Source organism: Alexandromys fortis, unplaced genomic scaffold (assembly GCF_014885135.2).
Source record: "Alexandromys fortis isolate MF-2015 unplaced genomic scaffold, M_Fortis_MF-2015_v1.1 scaffold_131, whole genome shotgun sequence".
In the NCBI taxonomy this organism is placed as follows: domain Eukaryota; kingdom Metazoa; phylum Chordata; class Mammalia; order Rodentia; family Cricetidae; genus Alexandromys; species Alexandromys fortis.
The window spans coordinates 3,041,101-3,065,883 of NW_026068023.1; the positions used below are offsets into that span (position 1 = coordinate 3,041,101).

Consider the following 24,783-nt stretch of genomic DNA (forward strand, 5'->3'; position numbering starts at 1 on the left):
TCCATCCAGCTGCACCTTGACCTTTACAGATGAACTGGTCCGAAGTGCTATTGACCTTTCACCTCCCCTCGGGATGCCTGTGAAGGAGGGTTTAGAACTTTCCACCTGTGACCCACTCAGGATCGTGGGATGAGTACTGAACCAAGAAGAGGCCAGGTTGTGTTCCTTCCTGTTCTGTAATGACTTAAGTGCTCAGTCTAGTAATAATGCCTCTGTTGTGTTCCTGAAAGACAATAAAAGCGTTTTTTACTTATCTTTAAATGGAATGTATAAATTTAGGCTAGTGCACACTGGGCCCTCCCTCTCTGCCTCTGTTAGGGCTGTGCGTTCCAGCTGGTTTTCTTTGGGCTCCAGTCTTGAAATGTGTGGTACAGCCACGTTATGCATGATGGGGATTTATGTGTTTGACCTGTGCTCGCTGTGGAGGAGGAAGGTGGGTAGGTGGGTGAAGCAATTGCTTAATGCACTTCACAAGTGCCAGTTACATTGTAACCCAAGGTGGGATTTTGGAAAGTATTCCTGAGTGTAACAGGAGAAACTGTGTTTATTCTATAGACTTCTTACAGGACAGCTGATGGTTATTTTTTAGTCTGTTAAGTAAAAGAGCATGTGATTCTCTCCAGCTTCTTCTATATTGTTACTGCTATGCCCCTCGCATCACCATGGTTTTTGTGTATACTATGAAACATTCTTCCAAGGGTGTATGTTCTTCCTCTTTCTTGCTGAAAGTCAGTCCCCAGATGCCTTGCATATATTTTTATATTGATATTAGTGACCTTATGTCGATATGTCCAGTAGTACTTATAAGTTACTAGCCTCTGCTACTTCTCCTTTTAATGCTTGCGTATTTCTCCGTTTTGCATTTTGCACACATGTGAGGAAGTGCACACATGACCAAGCACTGCAAACAGAATTGGGGAAATTAGTAGAAGATACATGAGAAAGTAATACTAAATTAGTAGCTTATTAAGTAAAGCTTTAAAAAATAACTATTTCAAACTTGTTTGTGAAAATGATATGAGTTCCATTAAATGACACACAGCCAGGCGGTGGTGCACACAGCTGTAATCCCAGCACTCGGGAGGCAGAGGCAGGCGGATCTCTGTGAGTTCCAGGCCAGCCTGGTCTACAAGAGCTAGTTCCAGGACAGGAGCCAAAGCTACAGAGAAACCAAGCCTCAAAAAAAAAAAAAAAAAAAAAGAGGAAAATAATTCAACTTACACCATCAGTGAGTACTATTACCCTGTACTGGCTATTGGATTTTGCATATAGACTAAGGAAAAATAGGCACAATTTTTATTTCAGTATTAATTTGAAATGTCACAAAAATATGCTTCAATAAGTATTCTGCTTTAATTTGTATGACTGCCTATGAGCTTTCCCTAGTTATATTGTAAACGTTTCCAGGTATGCACATATACCATCTAGAACATGGGTCGTTGATGTTCGAATCCTACACATAGGTACTGTGTTGTTTTCACTTATATGCTGTGAAAAGCAGGAGGACATAAGATTGCTCTAACTGGACAGTGTTGTAGGTCGTCTGGAGAAAGCCTCCTGGAGCGCCTGTTCTGGACAGTTCTTCCCAAGAAGAGCTGATTCTACAGAGACCTTTGCCCGCTTTCCCTGTGAGAATGAGATTTAAAACTTGTAGCCTTGGATCCATGTGCAGTAGCCTGTGAACCTCATTATTCCCTCTGCTGCTGGCACAGACAGCCCCGAGACCTGGCTTCTCCTTACCACGTTCTCACAAGAATTATGTGCCACACTGTCTGACTCCTTTTCCCTTGTTCTTAAAGAGCTTGTCATTAGGACAAGGCTTAAAATTCCTAAAGTGATAGTCTAGAATTCCCGTGTCCTGGGGGTTTAGAACATTCCTTTGTTCTGTATTGTATTGTTAAACCTGGGATCTAAAGGCACAGATTTAGTGGGAGATTTCTGAGTGTTGGAGCTCTTTGCTGAAGGGCACGTTGTGACAGATGCCTCTGTCTTTTTACTTTGCTTGTGTTCCAAAGTGATAGTGTATAGAATCTTTTTTTTTCTCTTTTTCCTTTAAAGCTCTTGGTTTTATTTCATGGGATTGTCCACTTTTACTGTCAGAGAAAAGTTAAGTTTTTAAGGTAAATCATGAACAGCTAAAACCTATTATGTGGTTACCCAATAATAATATAATAATACTCTTTGATCGAAGCAAACCTGGACACTTGAGCATTCATTCCCAATTCTTCCTCCTCTTCTTCCTCCTCTTCTTCTTCTTCTTCTTCTTCTTCTTCTTCTTCTTCTTCTTCTTCTTCTTCTTCTTCTTCTTCTTCTTCTTCTTCTTCTTTTCTCCTTCTCCTCCTCTTCCTCCTCCTCCTTCTTCTTCCTCCTCCTCTTTTTTCTCCTCTTCCTCCTTCACTAGCTCTTGAGCAGCTGATGTCTCTATGCCAACTTCTGAGCTGAAAGAAAGTTCAGTTGCTCCTGAAATTTTTGTACATGAGATTGCTGCTAATAATTACGTGAAACAAATGTCTGCTTTTCCTGCAATTTTAGTTAGCATCGCAGAGTTTCCTCCTACTTTACAGTTCTTTGGTTGGGTGTGCTGATATGAAAATGGTTTTAGAGAAATGCCTGCCTGCCAAGAACTTAGGATGGAGCAGTCAGGCAACACTGAACGTGAACAGTAAAACCTAATATGTTCAAGAAAGTGTGTTTTTTTTTTAGCTAAAATTGTCTTTAATTCGATGCCTTGTTTTGGTTTAATTGAAATTCATTAGAGACTTAAATTTGGTATAATTAGCAGCAAACCTAAGGAAGGCACAGTAGTGGTGGCCGTTATGACTGTCAGTGGTTGCTCTTTGATTGCCATTATTATGGCCTATTCGTCATGCCCCCAAAGACGTGTCAGATGTTTGTTTTTCTATTTTCATTTTCTGAAACATCTGTGTTATGTAATAAATTGAATAACCATGGATGAGTTTGCCCAGAATACCAAAGAAGTTAAACAATCAGCTCTCCAGGGTCTATGGAGCAGCAGGACCCTGGGTGCGGCCTCACAGTTCCTCCCGCGGTCAGTAGAGCTTGCAGACGTCCCTCTCACTTTCCATGTCAGTAATATCCTAAGGAAACATTTATCCTCATGGTCCTGAGGGGCACATCTCCCTGTACACAGTCTACAAAACACCCGCAATGCAGCTGGTCCCCGCATAGAGTGCAAAGTAAAGAATTGTGCTGCTGTTTTTACAGAAGCTGTTAAGTGGCTTCTGAGTTCATCTCTCCAAAATAAAAATGACTATCCCTGTAAATTTTAGGCAGCTATATTTTAAATTGCTGACAAAAAAATTAATTTCACTGAAAGAAAAATTAATTTTTCCTGTGTTCCCCCCCCCATTTCTCTTCAGACAGTTTGGAAGGAAAGACTTTAATACCAAAATGGTAATTAAGAAAACTGTGAATGCCTACAAAGCTATGAGTGTGGCTTTAATACCATGTGGTTAAAGAGAACATTGGAGGGAGAGTTGAGAATTGAGCTCACTGCTTATATCTTAGTAAGAAATAGATATTATCTGACTTTTTTTAAAAAAACAATATTCAAATTTCTACCCTTACTGATTTTTTTAACAAAAAAGAAAGGAAGGAAGGAAGGAAGGAAGGAAAAATTTGCCTTTAAGAGCGTTTAAAATGGCTACTTCAAGCTTTCGCTTCTGTTGATTCCTTTCTCGAGTGAGTCTGGTTGTGGTAGAATGACGAGGCCTTCTCTTTCCCGGAGGACTGAAAAAGCTTCACATGAGAAAGGACCAGAAACGCTGCAGTGACATCCTGAGCTACATGAGTGGAGTAGGCATAGCTGGGCTTGCACAGGCCTGGGAGAGGGGACAGGAGAGCAGAGGACCCTCTGAGGAGTCTGACCTCTGCTCTCGCCCTCCTGGTGCCTGCTGAGGACACCAGTCTGGGAGGCCAGAGAGAGCTTCCTGGCCATTCATCTTAGTTCCACCTCTCATATTGTCACAGAAGTGCCGGTATTACATCTGTGCCAGTTGTCTGCATCAAACTGTGTCCCACGCCTTCAGACTTGACAGAAAGTGCCTTTATCTGCTAAATTTTTTCACACACTCCAGGGACAATAAAATCTTTAAAATAAAAAGAGGTGCTTGAGTCTGAGTCTACCGACTAAATGATGGACCTCCTACCAGGTATCTGAATCACAACAGAAATGGACACTTCGGAAACATTAGTTGTCGGCTCCAACACTCTAATGAGAACCGTTCTTTTTTAAGATTCCCTATTGTGTTATGTGTATAAATCCTCTGCCTGCCTGCACATCTGTCTACCACATCTGTGACTGCTGCCCTGGAGGCTAGAAAAGGACACTGGATGACCGAGAACTAGAGTTACAGCCAGGTGTGAGCCACCATGTGAGTGTTAGAAACTGAGCCCTGGTTCTCTGCAAGAGCAACAAGTGCTCTTAACCTTAGCGCCATCATATGAGCCTTTCTAGTCTTGGTTGTTTGAAAGTTGGTAGCATTGAGTAAAATGTCTGCTGATCATCAACTCTGGGGCCATGGGAAGGATGCTCTAGTCAATGGTTCTCAACTTCCCTAGGGCCGCAGCCCTTGAATACAGTTTCTCATGTTGTGATGACCTCTAAGCACAAAATTATTTTCATTACTACTTCATAACTATACTGTTGCTATTATTATTAATTATAATTTAAATGTGATATGTAGGCCATCTGCTGTGTGATCCCCAAAGGCGTTGTGACCGATAGATTGAGAACCACTGCTCTAGATTTAAGCAGCAGGTTTTAGGATGAAAAGCTCTTACTGTCATGCTATGGATTGCAGAGATGAGCTATCCATCATGCTGTGAAGAAACCGTATGTTTGAACAGGATATCTGTTGACTATCATAGCTTCTCTTATTTTGAAACTTACATTTTGAGCATAACAGTTTAACAAAAATGTTTTCATCAATAAATGACCAGAAATGCATACAAGTGATTCATTACTATATTGTAGTAAAGTCTTAGGATGGAAAGATTACACTGCTGAGAGGGGCCTCCTTGCCTTGATTCTCTGCTTAACTACGTGTGGCTTTCATCAGACTATGAAAACCCTTAATTTTCTTACTGGGGAAATTAGAATGGAGACTTTGACTATATAGGAGAACAAATGAGATAATATGATCTAAATGGGTTTATAGCAGTGCTTCAGAAAGTATCATTTAACAGACATCCTGTTGGGGGACTTCACCCACCTCCCTTATTTCTGTTTGTGGTTGTGCAGCAATGATTCTGCATTGGTATTAAAATCATGTTCATCTCTGGTGAAGATGGGACTTTCTCCAGAAGTAAGTTCTGTTTCAGATGCTGCTATGTTCCCTCAGTCCTCCTAGCTGCTTAGTTTTGAAGGTATTTTTATTTGCAAGTGGAATTTATTTGTACAGTACTTTGTTAAGCTTTGAACTAGTTAACCCCACTTAAATGTCATTATGACCAAATGATACCCTTTAAATGGTGTGTTATCTCATTATACCGTCTAATAAGAGGCGGGTAACTGTCCACTCTATGGTAGTGATAGAAGCCCAGTAATGATGCTCTAATTTCGAATGCCTTGGAGCATGTTGTGATTTTACTGTACAATTCTAGAGATCTTCCACATCAAAGCTGTGAGAGTCTAAGTCCCCAGAGCCTTCCCCCATCCATAATAAAATAGCAAACGAAGGTCTACTTCATATTGGAGCACTGAATCTTCACTTACTTTCAATAAGAAGTGATTGTTAAATTCTCTGAAATATGAAAACATTTAATAATGACTTGACCTACTCTTAAGTCTGTATATCTTGATATAATTATTTCATGTAACTTACATTAATAAAAATATCCATGGTAAATTAAAACTGCATAAATTATAGGAAGATGATATAAATTACAGTAACTAATAAGGATAAAACACACATTCACTTAGGCACATGGGAACAATATGGAATGTGTTCCAGTGTGGGATTTATGAGTACACATGTGTCCTGGGGCCTTCCATAGACCCTGTACATGTGAGGAGATAGGAAATGCCTGCCTGCCACCTGGTAGGTGTCTTGGTTGGAAAGTGTTTGCCACACAAGGATAAGGACCTGAGTTTGGCTTCCTAGCATCCCTATAGCCTGGCTCACATCTATAGGGGACTGATCAGGTTCAGGAGGATCCCAGGACTTGGTGACTAGGAACTTTACCAAATGGTGAGCTCCAGGCTTACTGAGGAACTCTGTGTCAAAATCTACGGTGGAAAGCAAATAAAGGAAGGCAGCCAACATGGACCTCTGGCTTGCATCCACCCAGCCCTGGGAACACACACACATCTACCATAGTCTACAGAAAGTGTTGACTTGTTGACTGTTAGTCAAAGTGTTTCTCTAATAATTCTGAAAGCAAATAAATTGTAAGTATAATGCTTATCTTAAAATGTCTAAGAAGATGTTTGGGTCATAGTGTGTATCTGAGCAATATATAAATAGTACACATATTGATTCAGGCAGAAGTTGGTACTTGTACTGTTCACTTGTGCTCGTATGTAGAGTGTGTATGTTAAAACAGATTGGTCATCTATATTAATTTTTCACTATTTTCTACAATTGTGAATCTATTGTGATTTACTTGAAGTTATGTTATGTATACATAGCATATTATAATATTAACTCCTAGTGTTAATGGCTGGTATATAAATCTGAGATAATATATCATGAGTATATTACATAGGTAATGTTCACGTAGTTGTAGGATTCACTGGTAACTTCCCTGACCTTTGCTTCTGAAGTATTTCTACATTGGGGAAGTGAAAGCTACTGAGTCAATTAGAATAAAAGGAATCTTAAATACTTCCTCTTAACATTCACAAACTGTGCACGTATTAAAGACTAAGAGCAGAATTATATATTGTTCTTTCTTCTCCAATAACATATGTTCTTTGATCATGACTTAAGTATATGTTGACAGGAACATTATTTTAATTATTGATGTGCGATCCTGATGAGTTATATGTCTCTTCTAGACATTCTTCATCTGCATTCAATCAACCATGTGACAGAAACTAGGGCAGAGTAACCAAAGTGGCATTTGAAAATTTATGGTTCTGTCTCATTTGCATATGACAGTAGTTAAGGAAAAAGAGTGATGGGTGAAGTTATACAGAGTCAGTACTGCAGTCAGTGGGAACTGTTTGCCAATCAAAATGGGTAGTCAGTGCAACTGTTTCCATTGAACAGCCATGAAATGTGCATATGGTCAGGTCTAAGATTCTTCTCTGCTTACATTATCAGTAAATTTGTCACTCTGGTCAACTGATCAGAAAATGTCTCTTGAGATACCTACTCTCATATTTGCTTATCTTACACACATTAGTAATTTTCATAAAATTAACCTGCCAGGTAAGAAGGTTGGAGCAAGAACTTAGGTCCTTGTTTAGAAGAACCATATCTAGTCTTTCTCTTGTGTTACCAGGATGTTTTTGCCTCTCAACTCCTCCTCTTTTTAAAGTAAAGTCAGTCTATCTTAGTAGAAAAAGAAGTGTTAATTCAAATTATCCATAGCCAGAGCTACATGGAGATTGACCTGGCAAAAGGAGCACAATTCAAAGTATTACAGTTTCCAGGAACTGCACTAGCACGTGATATGGCTTTACGATTCAACTGGAGCAAATTTGGTGGCAGCAGTTGAACTTACGTCTTTTTTTTTTATTGAGAATAGGAAAAAAAAGTTTCCGCCTCCTCCCAGCCTCCCATTTCCCTCCCCCTCCCCCCACTCTTCTCCCCCTCCCCCCACTCTTCTCCCCCTCCCCCCACTCCTCTCCCCCTCCCTCTCTAATCCAAAGAGCAGTCATGGTTCCCTGCCCTGTGGAAAGTCCAAAGGTCCTCCCCCCTCCGTCCATGTCTAGGAAGGTGAACATCCAAACTGGCTAGGCTCCCACCAAGCCAGAACATGAAGTAGGATCAAAACCCCTTGCCATTGACCTTGGCTTCTCATCAGTCCTCATTGTTCGCCATGATCAGAGTCCGGTTTTATCCCATGCTTTTTCAAGTCACAGTCCAGCTGGCCTTGGTGAGCTCCCAATAGATCAGCCCCACTGTCTCAGTGGGTGTGAACTTACGTCTTTAAATGATTGTTGTATTTTTGGTATCCATTAAGATAATATGTGGACAGATTTATATAATATGTAGAATGTGCTTCAAAATAATTGACAAGTGGAAGTGTGAAGTCAGAAGAAACAGATCAGGCAGGAATTAAATCTTGGTCAAAGTTTGGTGTGCAGTGCATGAATGTATTCATTCTACTCTATATTTTAATTTTAACTTTCTATAATAATTTTTAAATTGCATTATGAATGAAATATCCACATAGGTTTCATTCATTTGTCTTGCATTCTTGTTACAGAGAACCTGAGTTTCTTTTCAGCTTACACATGAAGAGCTAGCTTTTTAAAGTGACTCAGTTTAATATAGGTCTGTACAGGAACGCCAATAGAGACACACAGTACAGATTTTAACCTTTACAGTAAGATTTCACCTAGGTGAGAACTCATTATTGACTGTTCGCTTAACGTTAAAGTCCTTCTCTTCAAATCCTACTAGGAAGGATTAGATTTCTTTAAAGTTTCTCAGTGTTAAACATATCAAAGTAAGGACGTTACCCAAAATGAAAGAATTCAATCTTGTTTTTATCATGTGTGAAATTATGGTCGCAAAAGATTTAAGTTCACCAACTCTGAAAATGAAAATGTCTGATATATGCATTCATTCTCTCTCTCTCTCTCTCTCTCTCTCTCTCTCTCTCTCTCTCTCTCTCTCTCTCCTTCCTCCCTCTTCCCTCTCTCTATTTGTTGTGTGTGTGCACAGTTTTGCTAATTCATATGTCTAATTTATTTTTCCCTGTTTTAAAAATTATGCTTCAGCATATGAATAAGGAAATATTACAGTTTCTTTTCATTCAGCCATCCAGTGACATTTTTCTTCTTTTTCTTTTTGTTAATATACATTGCAAAGAGGTATTTTGTTAGTTAATACAAGAGAACTTAAAGGAAATTCCAAGCCAGTAGTATCTGCTTTAAAGTAGACTTCTGGAGAGGAAGAGAATTTTTTTTTTTTGCAATACTCTTGAAGCCACATTATTGAAAGCAGGTGATTTAACCCCCCATAAGCCAAGCAGATACAATACACTAGGCCTGAGTTAATCACAGAATGACTTCTGTGTATTTGTCTGCTACACTAGGCCTGAGTTAATCATAGAATGACTACTGTGTATTTGTCTGCAAAAGCAAAAAAAAAAAAAGATGCTAATTTGTCCCTTAAGCTGTTTGTTTCATTGATTTTTGACATTTTAAAATGTAGCACTAAATTCAGTGTCTGATACGAAAATGCCAGGGCAGTGAATGCCTTTACCTCCTGCTTCTAGAAGGCAGGGTTAGAGAACATCCCATTCTATCTGCTCCTCTCCCAACTGTTAGTGTTTGATGCTGTGAGAGCTTAGTTAGGGACATGAACGTGGGAGGCCGAACAAAACCTCACAAAAGTATTTGTACAAATCTTTTGTAGCCTCTAATTTGAAAGCTGGATTGGGAGGTGCTTCAAATCTTACAGTGTCGTATTCTACATGAACAGATCAAGGCAGGGGGCTCTGAGATAGGCAGCTTCCCACTGGCGAGTCAGAATTCTCTGAGATAAATCAATGTCATGCCTGAAAGCGTCCTTTGGCTCATGGCTTCCGAGGTTCCAGGTTGTGGTTGGTTGGCTTTGCTGCTTTGGGCTGGTGATAAATCGTGTGATGGAGCAAAGCCGTTCACCTCATCGCATTTAAAAAGCAGTGGGGAAGATAGGAAGGAGGCGGAATTCTAATAACCCATTTGTGGGTCTTCCTGGGTCTGCCACACCACCTTCACTGTGCCTCATGTCACAGAGGTGAGGACACGGAAGATGAGCCACTGAGACTTCAGTGTGGGACCCTCTCGGGGGACTTGTAAGTGATAGGCCACACTGTTTTCAGCATAGATGGTTGCTTCTCAGTGATATTTTATTTTCCCGACTCATTCTTCATTAATCAAGATTTAACAAGCCCTAGTCAATTTAAGCCTAAATGTTGACCTACAATTAATATGCACAAGAACTTTTCCAAAGAAGACTTCAAATAGGTTGCCTTGATTGCTGTTTATTACTGCTTTAATCATTTTTAATTTTGCCAAGATGTTCTTTTTATAGAATATTTAATTAGCATTGTTGTTTTGAAGAGGGATATAATTCATTTTTCAGCATCTGAGGACTGTAAAGCTTTGTACATTAGAATTACAAATGCATACTTGTGAAAATTAAGTTAAGCTCCTTTGGAAGAAATTTTGCTCTTTGGTAAATTTAATGCCAAGCCTCGTCATATATTTTGTTGTCTTGCAACCTGCTTTACTCTAGTGCTTCTCAAGACATCTCATCTGGACCCATGACCCACAAACTTGGGAAATGTTTTTTGAGGCTCCCCTGGATTGTTTTGATCCAGTCTGTTTTCTTTATTTAGGAGTCTGATGGCCAAGGCTGCCCCTTCTGTCGCTGTGAAATAAAAGGAACTGAGCCCATCATCGTGGATCCCTTTGATCCCAGAGACGAAGGGTCCAGGTGCTGCAGCATCATTGACCCTTTCAGCATCCCCATGCTTGACTTGGATGATGATGATGATCGAGAGGAGTCCTTGATGATGAACAGGCTGGCAAGTGTTCGAAAGGTAAACCCAGAATTCATGAATGTAGCTTGCATGCTGTGAGATGACAATTAAAGTCATCTCAGGTAGTCTGTATGTTGGTGTATTTTGCTAAGAAAGTAGTCTCTGTGTCTGGCTAAGAAAGCATACTTGATTCAGAACTAAGGTTAAAATACAAGTGGTATTCCCATTTTTTAAAAATGGGTAGTCCTTATTCCTCATCCAGGAAATACCTCTTTTCAACAGATAGAGACCACAACAAAGGAAAAATGCAGAGTTGTGCAGCCCAGTCCTAGTGAATAAATCCATAAAACATTCCTGCATGTAAGGCTTAGGGAACAATATGGAAAGGAGGCCAGAAAGATTGTAAGAGCCAGAAGACTATGGATTTTCTGTCTCACAAGCTACACCAATGAGTCTCACCAACATGACTGCCTAAATAAGAGCTAAACAAGGACAGCAATAAACTTGCCCAAAGTGGACAGGGAAAGACCACGAGATCTCAGCCCCACACGAATAACTACAGGCGTCCAAGGAATGCTGAGAGTGGGAGAAATAGTTTTTCCCAGAAAGAAGAAAAGAAGAGCACACCAGTTGGTTATCCAATACCAAATGGTCAGCCCAGAAACCATTCACACAAGTAACATTATGCAGACTGAGTATGTTCTTTTTAGAAATATATGTGTGTGTATATATTCCCACATAGGCTCATGTAAGACTTATAGTCACGTGTAACACATGCACACTGATAGCCAGAATGCCTGACTCCACAAGGTAGCAACAGTCATATTAAGATATATAGAGGTCACTGTGACATAGACATCTTAAAGGATGAAAACCCAAGAGGAAATGTGCAGCTTAGCANGAAAGAACAGAAAGATGTGTTATGGAAAGGTTGAGAGGGAGGAATGGGAGGATTGTGTGATTATATTATCTCAAAAAATAAAAGAAAAAAATTTTAAAAACTATTAGCAATATTGACCAACTCATGAGATAATAGATCATGCAGGATCATCTATTAAGGTAGCCACCTGGTTTTAAAACTCATGAGAGGCAGATGAGGACATTCATTTAGTATTAAACACCCAAGAATGAGATTAACAAATGTGAAAATAATTGAAGAAAGGGAGTTATTTGGAAATAGTAAGATGCACTTGATTGGCAATTTTGTGTGTTTGTTTTTCTTTTTTTTTTTTTTGATTGGCATTTTTGTTGAGTCTAGAAGTATCCAGTAGATTTATTTTCTCAACAGAAATGACATCTTGGTGTTCAGTTTAGTTACATAAAGTTCATCTCAAATTTCAAGAAAGAAATTTGAGGATTGCTTGTTAATTTACCCGAGGAACTGAGGGTGGATGCTACTGCCCAATGGTGATTCCTTCACAAGAGAATCAGTGTGTTGATTGAATAATTTAGAAATAAAAATGGCAGATGGATTTCTAGAGACCAGAGTGCTTTTTGTGTGGAAATGCACATGGAATTCAGGTTACACTGAGAACTTTTATGCTGTGGAAGTCACGAGTGGGATTCATTGCTGCGGGAGCATCTGTAGATGCAGGGACTGTGCCTTCTGGCTAGGGCAGCCATGACTAATCACCGCAGCACTCATCCCTCTGGAATTCCACTTGGCCTCCATGCTTTCCAACTTAGCCCTCCTCTGAGGTGGAGTGGCGGTCGTGATGGCCAGGACACATTGTTTACATCGGGCACCTATTGCTATCATAGGAAAACAATCAGTGAACAGACCAGAGGAGGCTACTTCAAGGCTGTGTCAGATTTTTCTAAAAGAAAACTCTTGGCATTTTCTCTGTCTCTGAGTTCCATACTGATTTAGACATTTCCTTACCATTTTTACATGGCAGAGTTTGTGTATGAAGGTGTATTGATCTCACTGAATTCACTACTCCCAGGTTCCGCTTTGGGCTGGATGATGATGCTGGTATTTCACACTGTTAAATTTACATCAATTTCATAAGCTAGCTTCAAGACTACTGTAGGTTTCAACTTTCAATGATAACAGCTGTTGAGAATTTTTTAAAATTACATCATGTCCTTGATCCAAGAGAAAGTTGTTATTCCTCGGTAACTCTAAATGATGAATAAGGAGAAAGAAGTCTTTAGAGACAATCACAACTTAAGTCCCCAGCCAACTAAAACTCTGCCTTTAAGAAGAAGGGGTGACACACCAGCTGTTCTACAGAATAGAACTGGAGCTTCATTAACCAGATGACTTAGACTCCTCCCTGTGTTGGCTTCCTCTTATAAAGCAGGACAGCCGCAGCAGTTTTGTCCATTAGCTGTTGAAATGATTCAGTGAGATCTTGGATTTCAGACAGTTACACAGTGTCAGGTCACAGGAACCATAGGAGTGCTTGCTATTTTATTGCCCATATTAAATGAAATTAGGAATGCCGTGTACTGAATGTCTCATGATACTCTTGACGATCTGAATTAGTAGAAATCATTGCACCCCGTGCTTGTAAAAAGAGCTGTCCTGGTACGCCAGAGATGATGCTTGCCCTCATCCAGAAGATGTCTGAATCCGAGCTCACTGTTCTGCCAGTCTGGCCATATCTCAAGCCCTCTGTGAGACTCATTCAAAAATGAGGAGGTGTGAAATGACAGTGAGAATAAAGTAGCATATGCTTGTAACAGCCTTCATTGACTGATGCATGTGTTTGTAACATTGTCTTCATTGACTAATTCGTATGCTTGTAACATTGTCTTCATTGACTGATGCATTTGCTTGTAACATTGTCTTTGTTGACTGATGGTACCTTTTTCCCTTGAAGTAATGTATGTATGTATATATATATATATATATAGTAATACATATATTACATAAAAATACATATATGGTGAAATATATTGAGGTGATAATGAGCACTTACATAGTCATGTTGATTTCTATCTCTTGATTTGCAAGACCTAAAATATGTCTTACTTGGCATGTTGCCCCAGGTATAGGATGCAAAATGCATTTAAAGAATGGTTATTGAATGCCTGGGTAACCTGGAATGGCAGCAAAGTATTTGAGAAACATGCAGCAGCTCGAGAAGTTCAGATGACCTCTGTGGTAAAGACTTCTAGCTTGGCAAAAGGCATTTCAGTTTCCCTTGAGAATGGCTTTTCTTTCAGTGTTCCATGTGAGGATTGGCGATGTGGCTCCAAAAGCAATTCTCTTGCAAATTTTGAGTAACTTGCCACTTAGAGAAGGAAAAAAACATTTGCCCTGTATCAGCTTCATCTGAAATAAAGTGACTGGGGCCTCCTCACACAGTGACTCTAGTAACACAAGCTGAGAATGGGATGGACAGGTGAGGAACAGGCCTGCTTGCCACCCTCTCTGGCCTTTTCTGATCTGTTCCCTCTTCCACGTTGGGAAAATGAGATTTTTTTCAGAGTAATCACCTCTGTTGTTAATTCCACCAGGAGAAGGATTCTCTCATACATTATTGGCTTGTGTCCTGTGATGAGTCTCTGTGACCTTCAGTATTCCACTACCCTATGGCAGTTAGATATTTTATAAATGCAATTAAATTAGTTATTTGGTTTTAATTTGATGTCGTGATTTAATTAAATGTCTTTTATGTCTACTAATCTGCTGCTAATCACTTAAGCAGGTCATGATTTTTGTATTGTTTCACCAACCTCTGCCACTTACCTTTCAATGTATCCTAAATTTTGGTATGGATACAAGCATAAATTCTTTATGAATAATTGGGAAAATATTACTATAAAATCATGTTCTTATTACTGTGTTTATACATTTTGAGACGAGCATTATGCTAAGTAATTATAGAGGAATATGGATTCCTAAAACCAGGCCACACTTACTGTTCCTGTCACCCAGACATACTCAGTGGCTATGTAAAGTAAATCAGTAAATGCATGTGCACCTGTTCTCTGAGGCCAGTAACCTGATCAAAGGTTTCTCTTTTATCTCCAATTTAATTTAAGGGATAACTATATTGCATGAAAGACCAAACTTTCATAAGGTTTATGTAGTGATGAGTTAGAGTACAGATCATAAACAAAGACAGATTGCTTTGACACAAAGCCATTATTCATGCTTGTTCCTCCTCTGTTTTATAATCTTCATTGTCTCATCGTCTAATCATTTATTTTAAAGTGTCTCATTTTCCCAACCAAGAGTGGCTGTCAGTCATTGCCCAGCAGAACGATTCAATTTTTTTATCTTCCATTTCAGTTACTCATCTTTTTCTCCTTTCATCAGCTGACTGATGACTATCTCGTACAGTTGTTCCTTTCTGTCTTAAGCTTGTTTTCTTCATTAAATTAATAATCCTTCCATCATTGCATAGAAAACTGAGCTCTATTTTCCAGTTACCACAGAGATTTCCAACAACTGGTAGTTGTCAGTCATGACATGCTGTGCACACCGACTGCTCCTTGGCAGTCCTTCATAATTGAGAATATTTAGCAGCGATGATGCTTCCAATAAGCAGAAGCCACGATTCTATAAAACAGTACATTATTCACCTTATTGGATGGAAGGTGTTTTATGATTTAACTGGAAAGTGTTTTAGATTTTGCCCCAAACTGTGTCTTTACCTGAATTTCTGAGCTGTGAGCTTTCCTAGGTAATTGGGCTCTGTGATATGAGCCCCAGGAGTTCGTCCATATTTGATGACAGAGAGCGTCACAGCTTCCTCAGTTATCACAGAGAAGGGGTCTGTTGATATTCAAGCATCTTTGTAATATTAGAAAAGATATCAGCAAATTTTTAATAGTTTATTAGGAATTATCTGGAAAGAAATACATTACTTATCAAATATGTAAAGTAACTTAGAATAAAGATTGATTGGCTCAGCTTCTGAATAATTCTTATGACATATGCATTATATATGCTACAATGCTTGTCTAGCATGCATTAGGTCCTAGGTTCAATCCTAATGCTAATAAGATATTAGTAAATGGATGACTATATCAGGAGAAAAACAGCTAAGAATAAGGGTTAAAGAAAATTTTTAATCTTTTAAAACATTCATACTGTTTTCCTCACTAGGTAAATCTCATTGTTCCTTAAAAGCCATGTGTTCTTTACTTAACTGCCTTACCTCATGGTGGTAAAGTGTGGAGAAGGTCATAGAATTTCCCTGATCCTCAGGAAAGATTTTGGGTGCCCAGCTCTTGGGTTTTCACAGTAGATTTGGAAGTTCACATCCCTTAAGTATTTTAGTTAGGCCATAGTCCATGCTGCAGCCATAATGACAAAAACTGGTTACAGAAGTGAAAATCAAAGGACAAAACAGACCTTAAGAAGGCAAAATAGCTCTTTATCTGAGCCAGTTTTACTTCTTGAGTGTTTCAGAAATACGGGGACATTTTTGGTTTCAGAATGTTGTAGCGGGTTACCGCTGGCACTGAGTTGACTAGCCAATGGTCTACTGCCCATGAGATACGCCCACCTCTCCTGCTACAATCCACAGGTAGAGTTATGAATGATACCAGACCATCTTCAGATGCAGGTTCCGTGTTGGACCTTTAATTTCCTGGCTGTCTTAAATCTCTCCATGCAGAGCAGTATCCTTTGCATATTCATAAATAAAGGAACCATCACCCTATCCATCATGTAATATATGTCAGTATAGGTGACCCAGCAAGCATTGTTGCATGTTGCCCAACAACTACTGAAATATAAAACAAACCTAGTAGGAAAAGCAAACATTTGCACTCTTACAAACAGCTTTGAGTCTGTCTACACTAACAGAAGATCAGCTGTCTGGAGACTAGCTAAGACGTCCCTTCTTCTCATTTTCAGGACAGTAGACCCTCGAGCAAAGTTTTCTGCTAAGTGACCACTAGTGGCACCGTTCTTGTCTCCGCTGCTCAGGGCTTCTGGTCTTGTTCCTAGTGTCTATGGGCCTTGCATTTTTTTTAACTCTCCATGGGCTACATATTCTCGGTACGGATAAGATTAAATGGCTTAAATCAAGAAACACCCAGAGAATGGTGCCAATGCTTGACAAATCAGTTGTTATATTATTTTAATATACTGTAAATTAGAACTCCCTCATATATTGTTGTCCTTCTAGGAAGTAAGTATCAATATCCTGAGATTCCCTCAAAAGTTTTATTACTTATTACTATTTATTATCTTATTTAAGGTGAAACTATATTGATTTAGCAAGAAAGTGGTTGTACTCAGTTTCTGATTACCTACATGATAGTACCGCATTGTTGTTTAGTAGTTTACTAAACATATTTCGTATTTAGAAGTCAGAGAAAATACAAAGCCACCTCAATACCATTTTAAGGATTAAGTAATTGAGATAACCATGTGGTATACTTATTTTCTGTATTGGAAATAAATTAAAAAGATGAAGAATTTAAGAATTCTGTAAATTAGGGAGACTGCTATTCAACCATCCACAAAGTAGTAATTGTTTGCTCTTTGTAAAGCTCTTGCCTGGTACTGGGAGAAATAAGACTTCCTGAGAAGGCATTTTCCCACTGACTGAAATTCACTCCTCCAATGCCCAGAGTGTGCTTGCTTCTCAGCCATTTCTGTGGAACTATTTCTGAATTATTTCTGAATTATATGTCACCCTTCCCTGCCTTCTCAAAATTGCTTATGCAGCCGAGTGAACCAAAGGGCATACGAAGCCACTACACTCAATACAACTTATTTCTCGAAACTTACATTTTGCAGCAGGACTTAAGGATGCATTGCAGGAAGCGAGAAGAACCATACATTTTAATTAAAATCACACGTACTAGGTTGTGAAATTCCCAGAAATTATTAAGATACCATGTAAAACTTCAAAGAAATTTAAAGATTACAGTGGCTATTCACAGGCCAGGGGTTCATGACCCTCTTACCAGAGGCGCTGCAAGAAGAAACTGTCACATTGCATGCTTAGCAGAGTTTACTACTCTACTAGAGATGTGCCCATGGGGTTAGAGCCATGTGTGACACACTCTGTATTACTGTAAAATAGACCCTGCCTTCTGCCGCTTGTGTTGGCTACTTCCCGTCAGACTGTAAAGTCACCCATCCCCATAACTGTTTCTCCATGTATGAGTTTATAACCTGTTTCCTCCTCCTATTATTTTTAATTTGTGGGATCTGAAAATTTCCAGAAGCTAACAGTGGAACATTGATAATAATTATAGCAGTTTGAATAAAAATGGCCCCATTTGGTGGAACTGTTTGGGAAGGGTTGGGAGATGTGCCCTTATTAGAGAATGTGTGTTACTAGCAGTGAACTTTGAGGTTTCAAAAGCCCACCCTCCCGCTCTCCTCTCTCCTCCTCCTCTTCCTCTCCCTCTCTCCTCCCACCCCGTGCTTGTGTCTCAAGTTGTTACCTCTCAGCTACTGCTCCAGTGCCTTCCTGCCTGCCTGCTGCCATGGACTCTATCACCATCTAAAACCACAAGTCCCAAATTAAATACCTTCTTTTTATGATCTTGTATTTAAGCTTTTGAATATTACATAAAATCTTTCTACACAGCAGTAGATAAGTAACTGACACATCAGCTCCTCTTTACTCCACAGTGGATTAACTCTTTGTGTCTTAGTGAAGCAGCAGTGGGGTCCACAATGTTCTCCCCTGGGAAAAAGTCCAAGAAATATTTACAGGACATTTCTGTTTCATTTTGAGTTTCTTTCAGATCTTGAAGCTTCTGGGCACTTAGTTGTGGAGAAAGAGGAAGTGGTTCCTTTGGTTTTACACCAGGGCTTCATATAACCTTTTGATTATTATTTTAAAGGGGACATGCTAGAGATAATCCAAAATAGAGAACATTAGCTATCTGTGCTTAAATTATAAACCATATGTGAATGTAAACATTGTTGCTGCATATCACTTCTGAATAATATTATACACAGGCTATTTTAAGTATTTGTAACTTTGTTATGCTCACAGATTAATACAATACAGACCAAGATAATAGTTGGAAGCAAAGAAAATAGAATATTTTATTCTATTCTATGTGGTAAGAAGAAATGACCACTATTCATTAATTCTCATGCATTTTCGAGAAAAATATTGACTCTCTGGATTCTTCGCATCATTATTATTATAATACAAGTATCTCCCTCGTTAAATATGAAAGCTCCTGCTAGAAGTATCATAAGATGACTTTGATTATCTATGTATTGTTAGACTCTCGTTAGCTATTGGAAGCCTTTCTCCTGCCCCATTTTATACAATAAGCTGCCTGGACTTGAAGCTTCTTACCAGATGTTTCACCATTTCCATAATAATAGATCTTTTTACAGGCTCTTCTGATGTCACTCTTTAAAGGTGTGCATAAAATGAGAAGTGATTGGAATAGGATGAGGCCCCATGGTTATTAGCAGTTGCTGAGTAAACGGCAGTGGATTTTGAATGTTTTCCGCCTTTCACTTGTTCTGTGAAGATTCTGTTAGTCACACACACGGATCCTGCCATTTGTAGGGTGGTCACTAGCATGGTCTCTTAAGTTATAGCACATATTGGGCATTTTGTCAGAGAAATTAAATGTAGCTAAATCAACTGACTAGGGAGACATTGGTGGGTGTATCCCCATGAAGTGATCCAGTGTGGTTCTGACATTTGTAGAGTCCCTAAGTCCCTGCCTGTAGATGATGTGTCCATCAGCTGCTTGCCTTAATGAACTTAGGAGAAGCTGGTAGACTCAGATGCTGATGCGGTAATCCTGAAAACAGAAACTAAGGCCCATGGAGTCTAAGGAGCTAAAATAAAAAGAATGAGTTTTCCCAAAGTTGTGAGGGCTAGGGTAATACTGACCTTGACACAGACCCGAAGACAAGATGAACAAATGACAGTTCCCATAACTTGAAAGAATGGTCCGTTCTCCCTAGTGTGGATGGTTTTGAATATTACATAATAAATTCCGTAAATTAGTGCCACACACATTAGTGAATTTCACAATAAGTTCTGTTACTTCTCTTGTGATGGAAAAGCCATATGGTCCCCTCTCCGTTTTTTTAAATCTAAGTGTTCCTGCTACTTCATAATGGTAAACAATGAGTTCCATACAAGTCTTCACAGCAGGGGAATGATTATTAAATGTCAGTACATCTGTCAAAGGCAACTTTAGGATAGTGTTCTGGGAGGGTATTGAAGAGGGGCTAAATACTACTGGTATACTGCTAACTAGTGTAGAATGTATTCAAAACTGCATTTTTCGTAAATAAAAAGCTTCTATAGCCTTTTGTAGGGATAAATCCAAAGCTTACAGAGTGAAAGCCTATTATTTATACTGGAGTGTTAATACATGAAATAAATGGAAAATTTGAAATGTTGATTGGCACCTCATTCAGTAAAACATTAGCTTGTCAATGTGCATGCTGTAACCACGAACTACTAAACTACTTTGCACATTATAGTTAGGGATTTCTGTCTATTAGAATCTTCCTTAGAAACAAAATAATCATAGAAAAGTCAGTTTCTAATGTGTTTATGTATTGATCAGTATTAGAGCAAATAATCTGCCTAGTGTTTCTGTTAGACATTTGAATGTAAAGTAAGACTCTTAATATAAGTATTTTTAATATTTAAAGCTATTTGAACACTTTCAATCAAGCTATATTGAGTTTTTGTTTTGTTTAGGCAGGGCTGTAACTTTGTAGATGCTTAGGCTTATCCAATGAACCCTTCCAATTTCCTTTTCTTCCTATTTAGTTTTAATTAACATACGATTTTCTTTATACTACCCTAAATATGCAAACTTCTTTATATGCACATGAATTTCTAGCCATCTAGCCCACATGTGACACCAGTTTCTGACATCTTGCAGCTCTCTGCTTTATGGAGTCATTGTGAGAACATTTCAGACAGTAGCTACCCTGTATCCTGTGTTATAGAATACTCATATTATTAGGTACATTTGCATACCCATTACATAAACATTCATCTCTTCCCTTCCTACCCTCCAGTGCCCACTATTCTACTCTCCTGTGAGTGAGCTTTTGTTGCTTCCATATTGAGAAGGCACACCATCTGTCTTTTACTGCCTGTCTTAGCTTACAGGTCAGTCCATGATTTCACCACAGACTACAATCACTCTTTGTTATCCTTGAGTTAATACATCACACACTGATTCCATTTCTTGGCTGCTGTGAATAGCACTTCTGTACACAGAGAGTACATGTGACTCTTGCATATATGTTGCCATATCTTTGGATGCTCATCTGGTGACCCCTCAAATAACTTTTTTTAAGCCTTAGCAGAGGAGGGGGGCTGTAATTCCATGATCCCTAAGTGTGGTCTGCTCAGTGACTGCCAGAGAGAAAGAACCTGAGGTAGCATAGAGTCTTACCTGTTTGGGCTCAATTGTATAAAGACCTTCTGAGGTTTGTTTAACTGCTTTTACAGAAAAGCACAAAGCTTGAGGATTTCCTTTCTATATGGAAGCTTAAGAAAAGCAACAACAACAGAAATACTTGATTTAAGTGTGTGTGTGTGTGTGTGTGTGTGTTGTCTGATGTCTAGTTGATGTAAGGCTGACCTGATGTCACAGTTTCCCAGGAGCCCCGTGTGGCGGTGAGAGCATAGTGTATGGAATAAAGAACTTCTGTATGCAAATGGTTTTGTAAAGTTTATAGCCTATAGCCGAGGTAGCCTAGAGGAACATAAACCTCTGCATTGTGTGTCTCCGCCCTCCTCCCTGCCCTGGATTGCACTGCATCCTAATGTGCTTTCTCAGAGGCCCTTTCTACAAGGCGTGAGGACAGAGTATCAGCCTGTTCCTTCCACAGGCCTCCCCTCAAAAGACACACTGAGATGCCCGGGTCTATCATCTCCTTTTATTCTGGACAAGTGTGCAGCCCTGCCCCGCCCTCTATACCTTGACAAGGAGAGAGCATGTTCTTGCCCCTTGTGCTCCTCCGACCCTCAGCACCCTCTCTTCTTCTCTCCTAGTGCACTGACAGGCAGAACTCACCAGTCACATCACCGGGATCCTCACCCCTTGCCCAGAGAAGAAAGCCTCAGCCAGACCCTGTCCAGATCCCCCACCTCAGCCTGCCACCAGTGCCTCCTCGCCTGGATCTCATTCAGAAAGGCATCGTCCGCTCTCCCTGTGGCAGCCCTACGGGCTCCCCAAAGGTGAGTCAGCGCCATCAGAAACACAGAAGGCAGCTCTTGCATCCTTATGTGCATCGTCATCCAGTGTCTTAGGCTTCTAATTGTGTATAAACAACTGGTAAGATTCTCATTTTCTTTATGGAGAACCTGCTGCTATATCTCTTCCTTTGTTACTATAAAATCACTATAAAAGTTACGTAATTACTCAAGCATGTCTGTAGAACCCTGGTTTGTGAAAATAAATAACAGCGTTAGTATAGTAGTCTATAAAGTGGATTTTCAAGGTCATCATATGCCTTACAATAATTTGCATGCTATTATCAAATGGTATTTTACACGTATTTTCATAACATCAAGACAAGAAGAATGTGTGGGGAGTACATTTGCACAAGGGCTTGAGATGTGATGCATTATCACTCATGCTTCAGGTGACTCAGAAGACAAAATCCTATGTACTTCTTTAAACCCAGGGAATTAATTACAATAAATTACAGTATTTGCCAAGTAATTACTCTACTATTTAATATTAAAGACGCAATTTTAACTTAGGCCTACAGTTCATTTTAGTTTTATGTGGATTCTTTTAAAATTTAATAATAACATATTTTGCTTTATTAAATGTAAATTTATAAAAACCTAAATACCAGCTGCTATTATGCTTACAGTCTAGGATTGCTAAGGAGACAATACATTTACTTCTCTTGCCTCCCTTACACTGTCTGGATCTGGGCTTGAATCCCATGTGACTCTTACAGGATAGGACTTTGAATTACGTAGACATGCAACAAATTTGTTCTCCTTGACATTTCCTAAGATACAAAAACATAAGCCTTTTACTAAATAAGCATGTAAATAAACAGTAAAGTTCTAAGAGTCATGCAAATTCCCCTTGGGGGTACACACCTTCATATTATCCTCTAACAATTACACTGATAGTCTTTTTTTTCCCTTTCATTTTAAGAACCCAGAAAGTCAAGGGATTCTGTCAGCAATTGCTCTGACATTTAGATCTTCACTATTTTAGTAATGCTGTTAAAAAAAAAAAGCCTAAGCAAATGGGCCGTGTAGCTTTCGTTGAGCTACAATGAGGAAAACAAAACAAAAGACAATTTTAAACCCTTGTAAAATATTTCAAATCATTTCTCTTTTAAAAAGATGAAGAATCAATGGAGTCGGAGTTAGGGGGTTTTTCTGTGTGTCTGTTGGGTCACAGAAATTAACAGAGCAATCATTTCCTTGATCCTATAATCATAGCTAAAGTATGTAATTTTAATCTTCTTCTTTCTGTATGATTTCTAGGACTTTTGCATATATAGTCATTTCTACAAAATTCTTAATGTGGTGTTTTGATGTAAGTTCTTCATTAATTTTTTAATTTTCCAGTAGTAATGAAAGAAACTTATGAAAAGTCACTTGAAAGCTTATTAGAAACCTAATAAAACCACGGTGTGACTAAAATGCAAATTCAGTTAATGTGATTCTGAATGTCAGTTCTGTGCACGGTGCAATCCCTGTTTTGGTTTTGTGTTTTGTCTCCTATGTCTCTTTAGTCGTCCCCATGCATGGTGAGAAAGCAAGACAAACCGCTCCCAGCACCGCCTCCTCCTCTAAGAGATCCTCCCCCTCCACCAGAGAGGCCTCCTCCCATCCCACCTGAAAACAGACTGAGCCGACACTTCCACCATGGAGAAAGTGTGCCTTCCAGGGACCAGCCCATGCCTCTTGAAGCCTGGTGCCCTCGGGATGCCTTTGGGACTAATCAAGTGATGGGCTGTCGCATTCTAGGGGATGGCTCTCCGAAGCCTGGAGTCACAGCAAACTCCAACTTAAACGGAAGACACAGTAGAATGGGCTCCGACCAGGTCCTTATGAGGAAACACAGACGCCACGATTTGCCTTCAGAAGGAGCCAAGGTAATCCAGTCAGCTGTGCAGAAGCTGGGGAAGCAGCTTGCAGAGGGTCGCAATGGGAGGCTTTGTGTCCAGTGTGAACCATGGGACAGTGTTAAGTTTGATTGTTTTTACCTGCCTACCACAGTGCTTTCTTGATGCTCTTTAAGATCCTACCACTTGTGAACAATGAGAAGCTCATTTAAAGTTGAACTTGAAAGAAGTGAGGAGAAGGCTGTCCATATGTAATAACTTAAGACACAGCTGCCAGGCAGCTCGACAGAGATTGGTCCCTTCCTTACTGTCCTACAGAGAACTTTTCCCACTAATATCTCGGTGTTGTTAAAATCATACTGTTTAGTGCTAAGTCTTCTTGTTCTACCAACATGGTCAAGATTGTGTAACTGTACATGCCATAGATCAGTCTTCAAATGAGGTGTTGGTTAGGACATTATAATTGACCCTGTCCATAGAAGTGAGTCTCTCCCCTACTCAAAAAAAAATAAAATACGGGGGAAAAAAAAGAAAACATGACCACTCCACTCTTGCTCACCAACCAAGCCACGCCTTATAAAACTCGAAGACATTCCCATACTTTTAACTCTTCATTTAAACACTAATCCCCTGTCACTGCATTCAGGAAAGAATGTAAGCATGCAGGCAACTAAAGGGACAGCAGTGGCCACTGAACCTAGAAGACTGGGTGGTGTCCCAGCAAACCATCTGGGAATCATTCCTGGTGCTTTACTCTGTGGTGTTTTTACTGTGAGATCAGATCTGTTTCCTCTCCCTCAGTACTGAAAATGATTTTCCCTCTTTAGCTAATAATATTCAATTGACCCCAACCTATTGTTGTTTCTAATGGAGTACAATCTATTCCTTCAAAACTATGAATTGAATTTGATGTGTTCATCTGATTGATATTCAGGAAACAAAGAGAACCAATGTAGTGACACACACTTGTCATCCCAACACAGGAATTGGGAGTTAAGGTCATCCTCAGTTATAGGCTTCCATGAGACTCTGTCTCACAGGGACCAGAGAAAAGAAACTAAGTAGCGGCATGTCCTCAGTTCCTAGTGGACGTGTTCTCTCTCTCTCTCTCTCTCCCTCCCTCCCTCCCTCCCTCC

At 39.5% G+C, this 24,783-nt stretch overlaps 1 protein-coding gene across 3 annotated transcripts in view; it reads left to right on the top strand.

The window, feature by feature from the left end:
- The window catches only part of Cblb (Cbl proto-oncogene B), a 178,388-nt gene that overhangs the window by 117,273 nt on the left and 36,332 nt on the right, over window positions 1–24,783 (top strand). For all 3 annotated transcript variants that reach the window (XM_050163448.1, XM_050163449.1, XM_050163450.1), the window contains exons 10-12: window positions 10,525–10,728; window positions 21,600–21,785; window positions 23,315–23,677. In XM_050163448.1, the coding sequence (XP_050019405.1) occupies window positions 10,525–10,728; window positions 21,600–21,785; window positions 23,315–23,677 (753 nt within the window). The remainder of the gene's footprint in view (window positions 1–10,524; window positions 10,729–21,599; window positions 21,786–23,314; window positions 23,678–24,783) is intronic.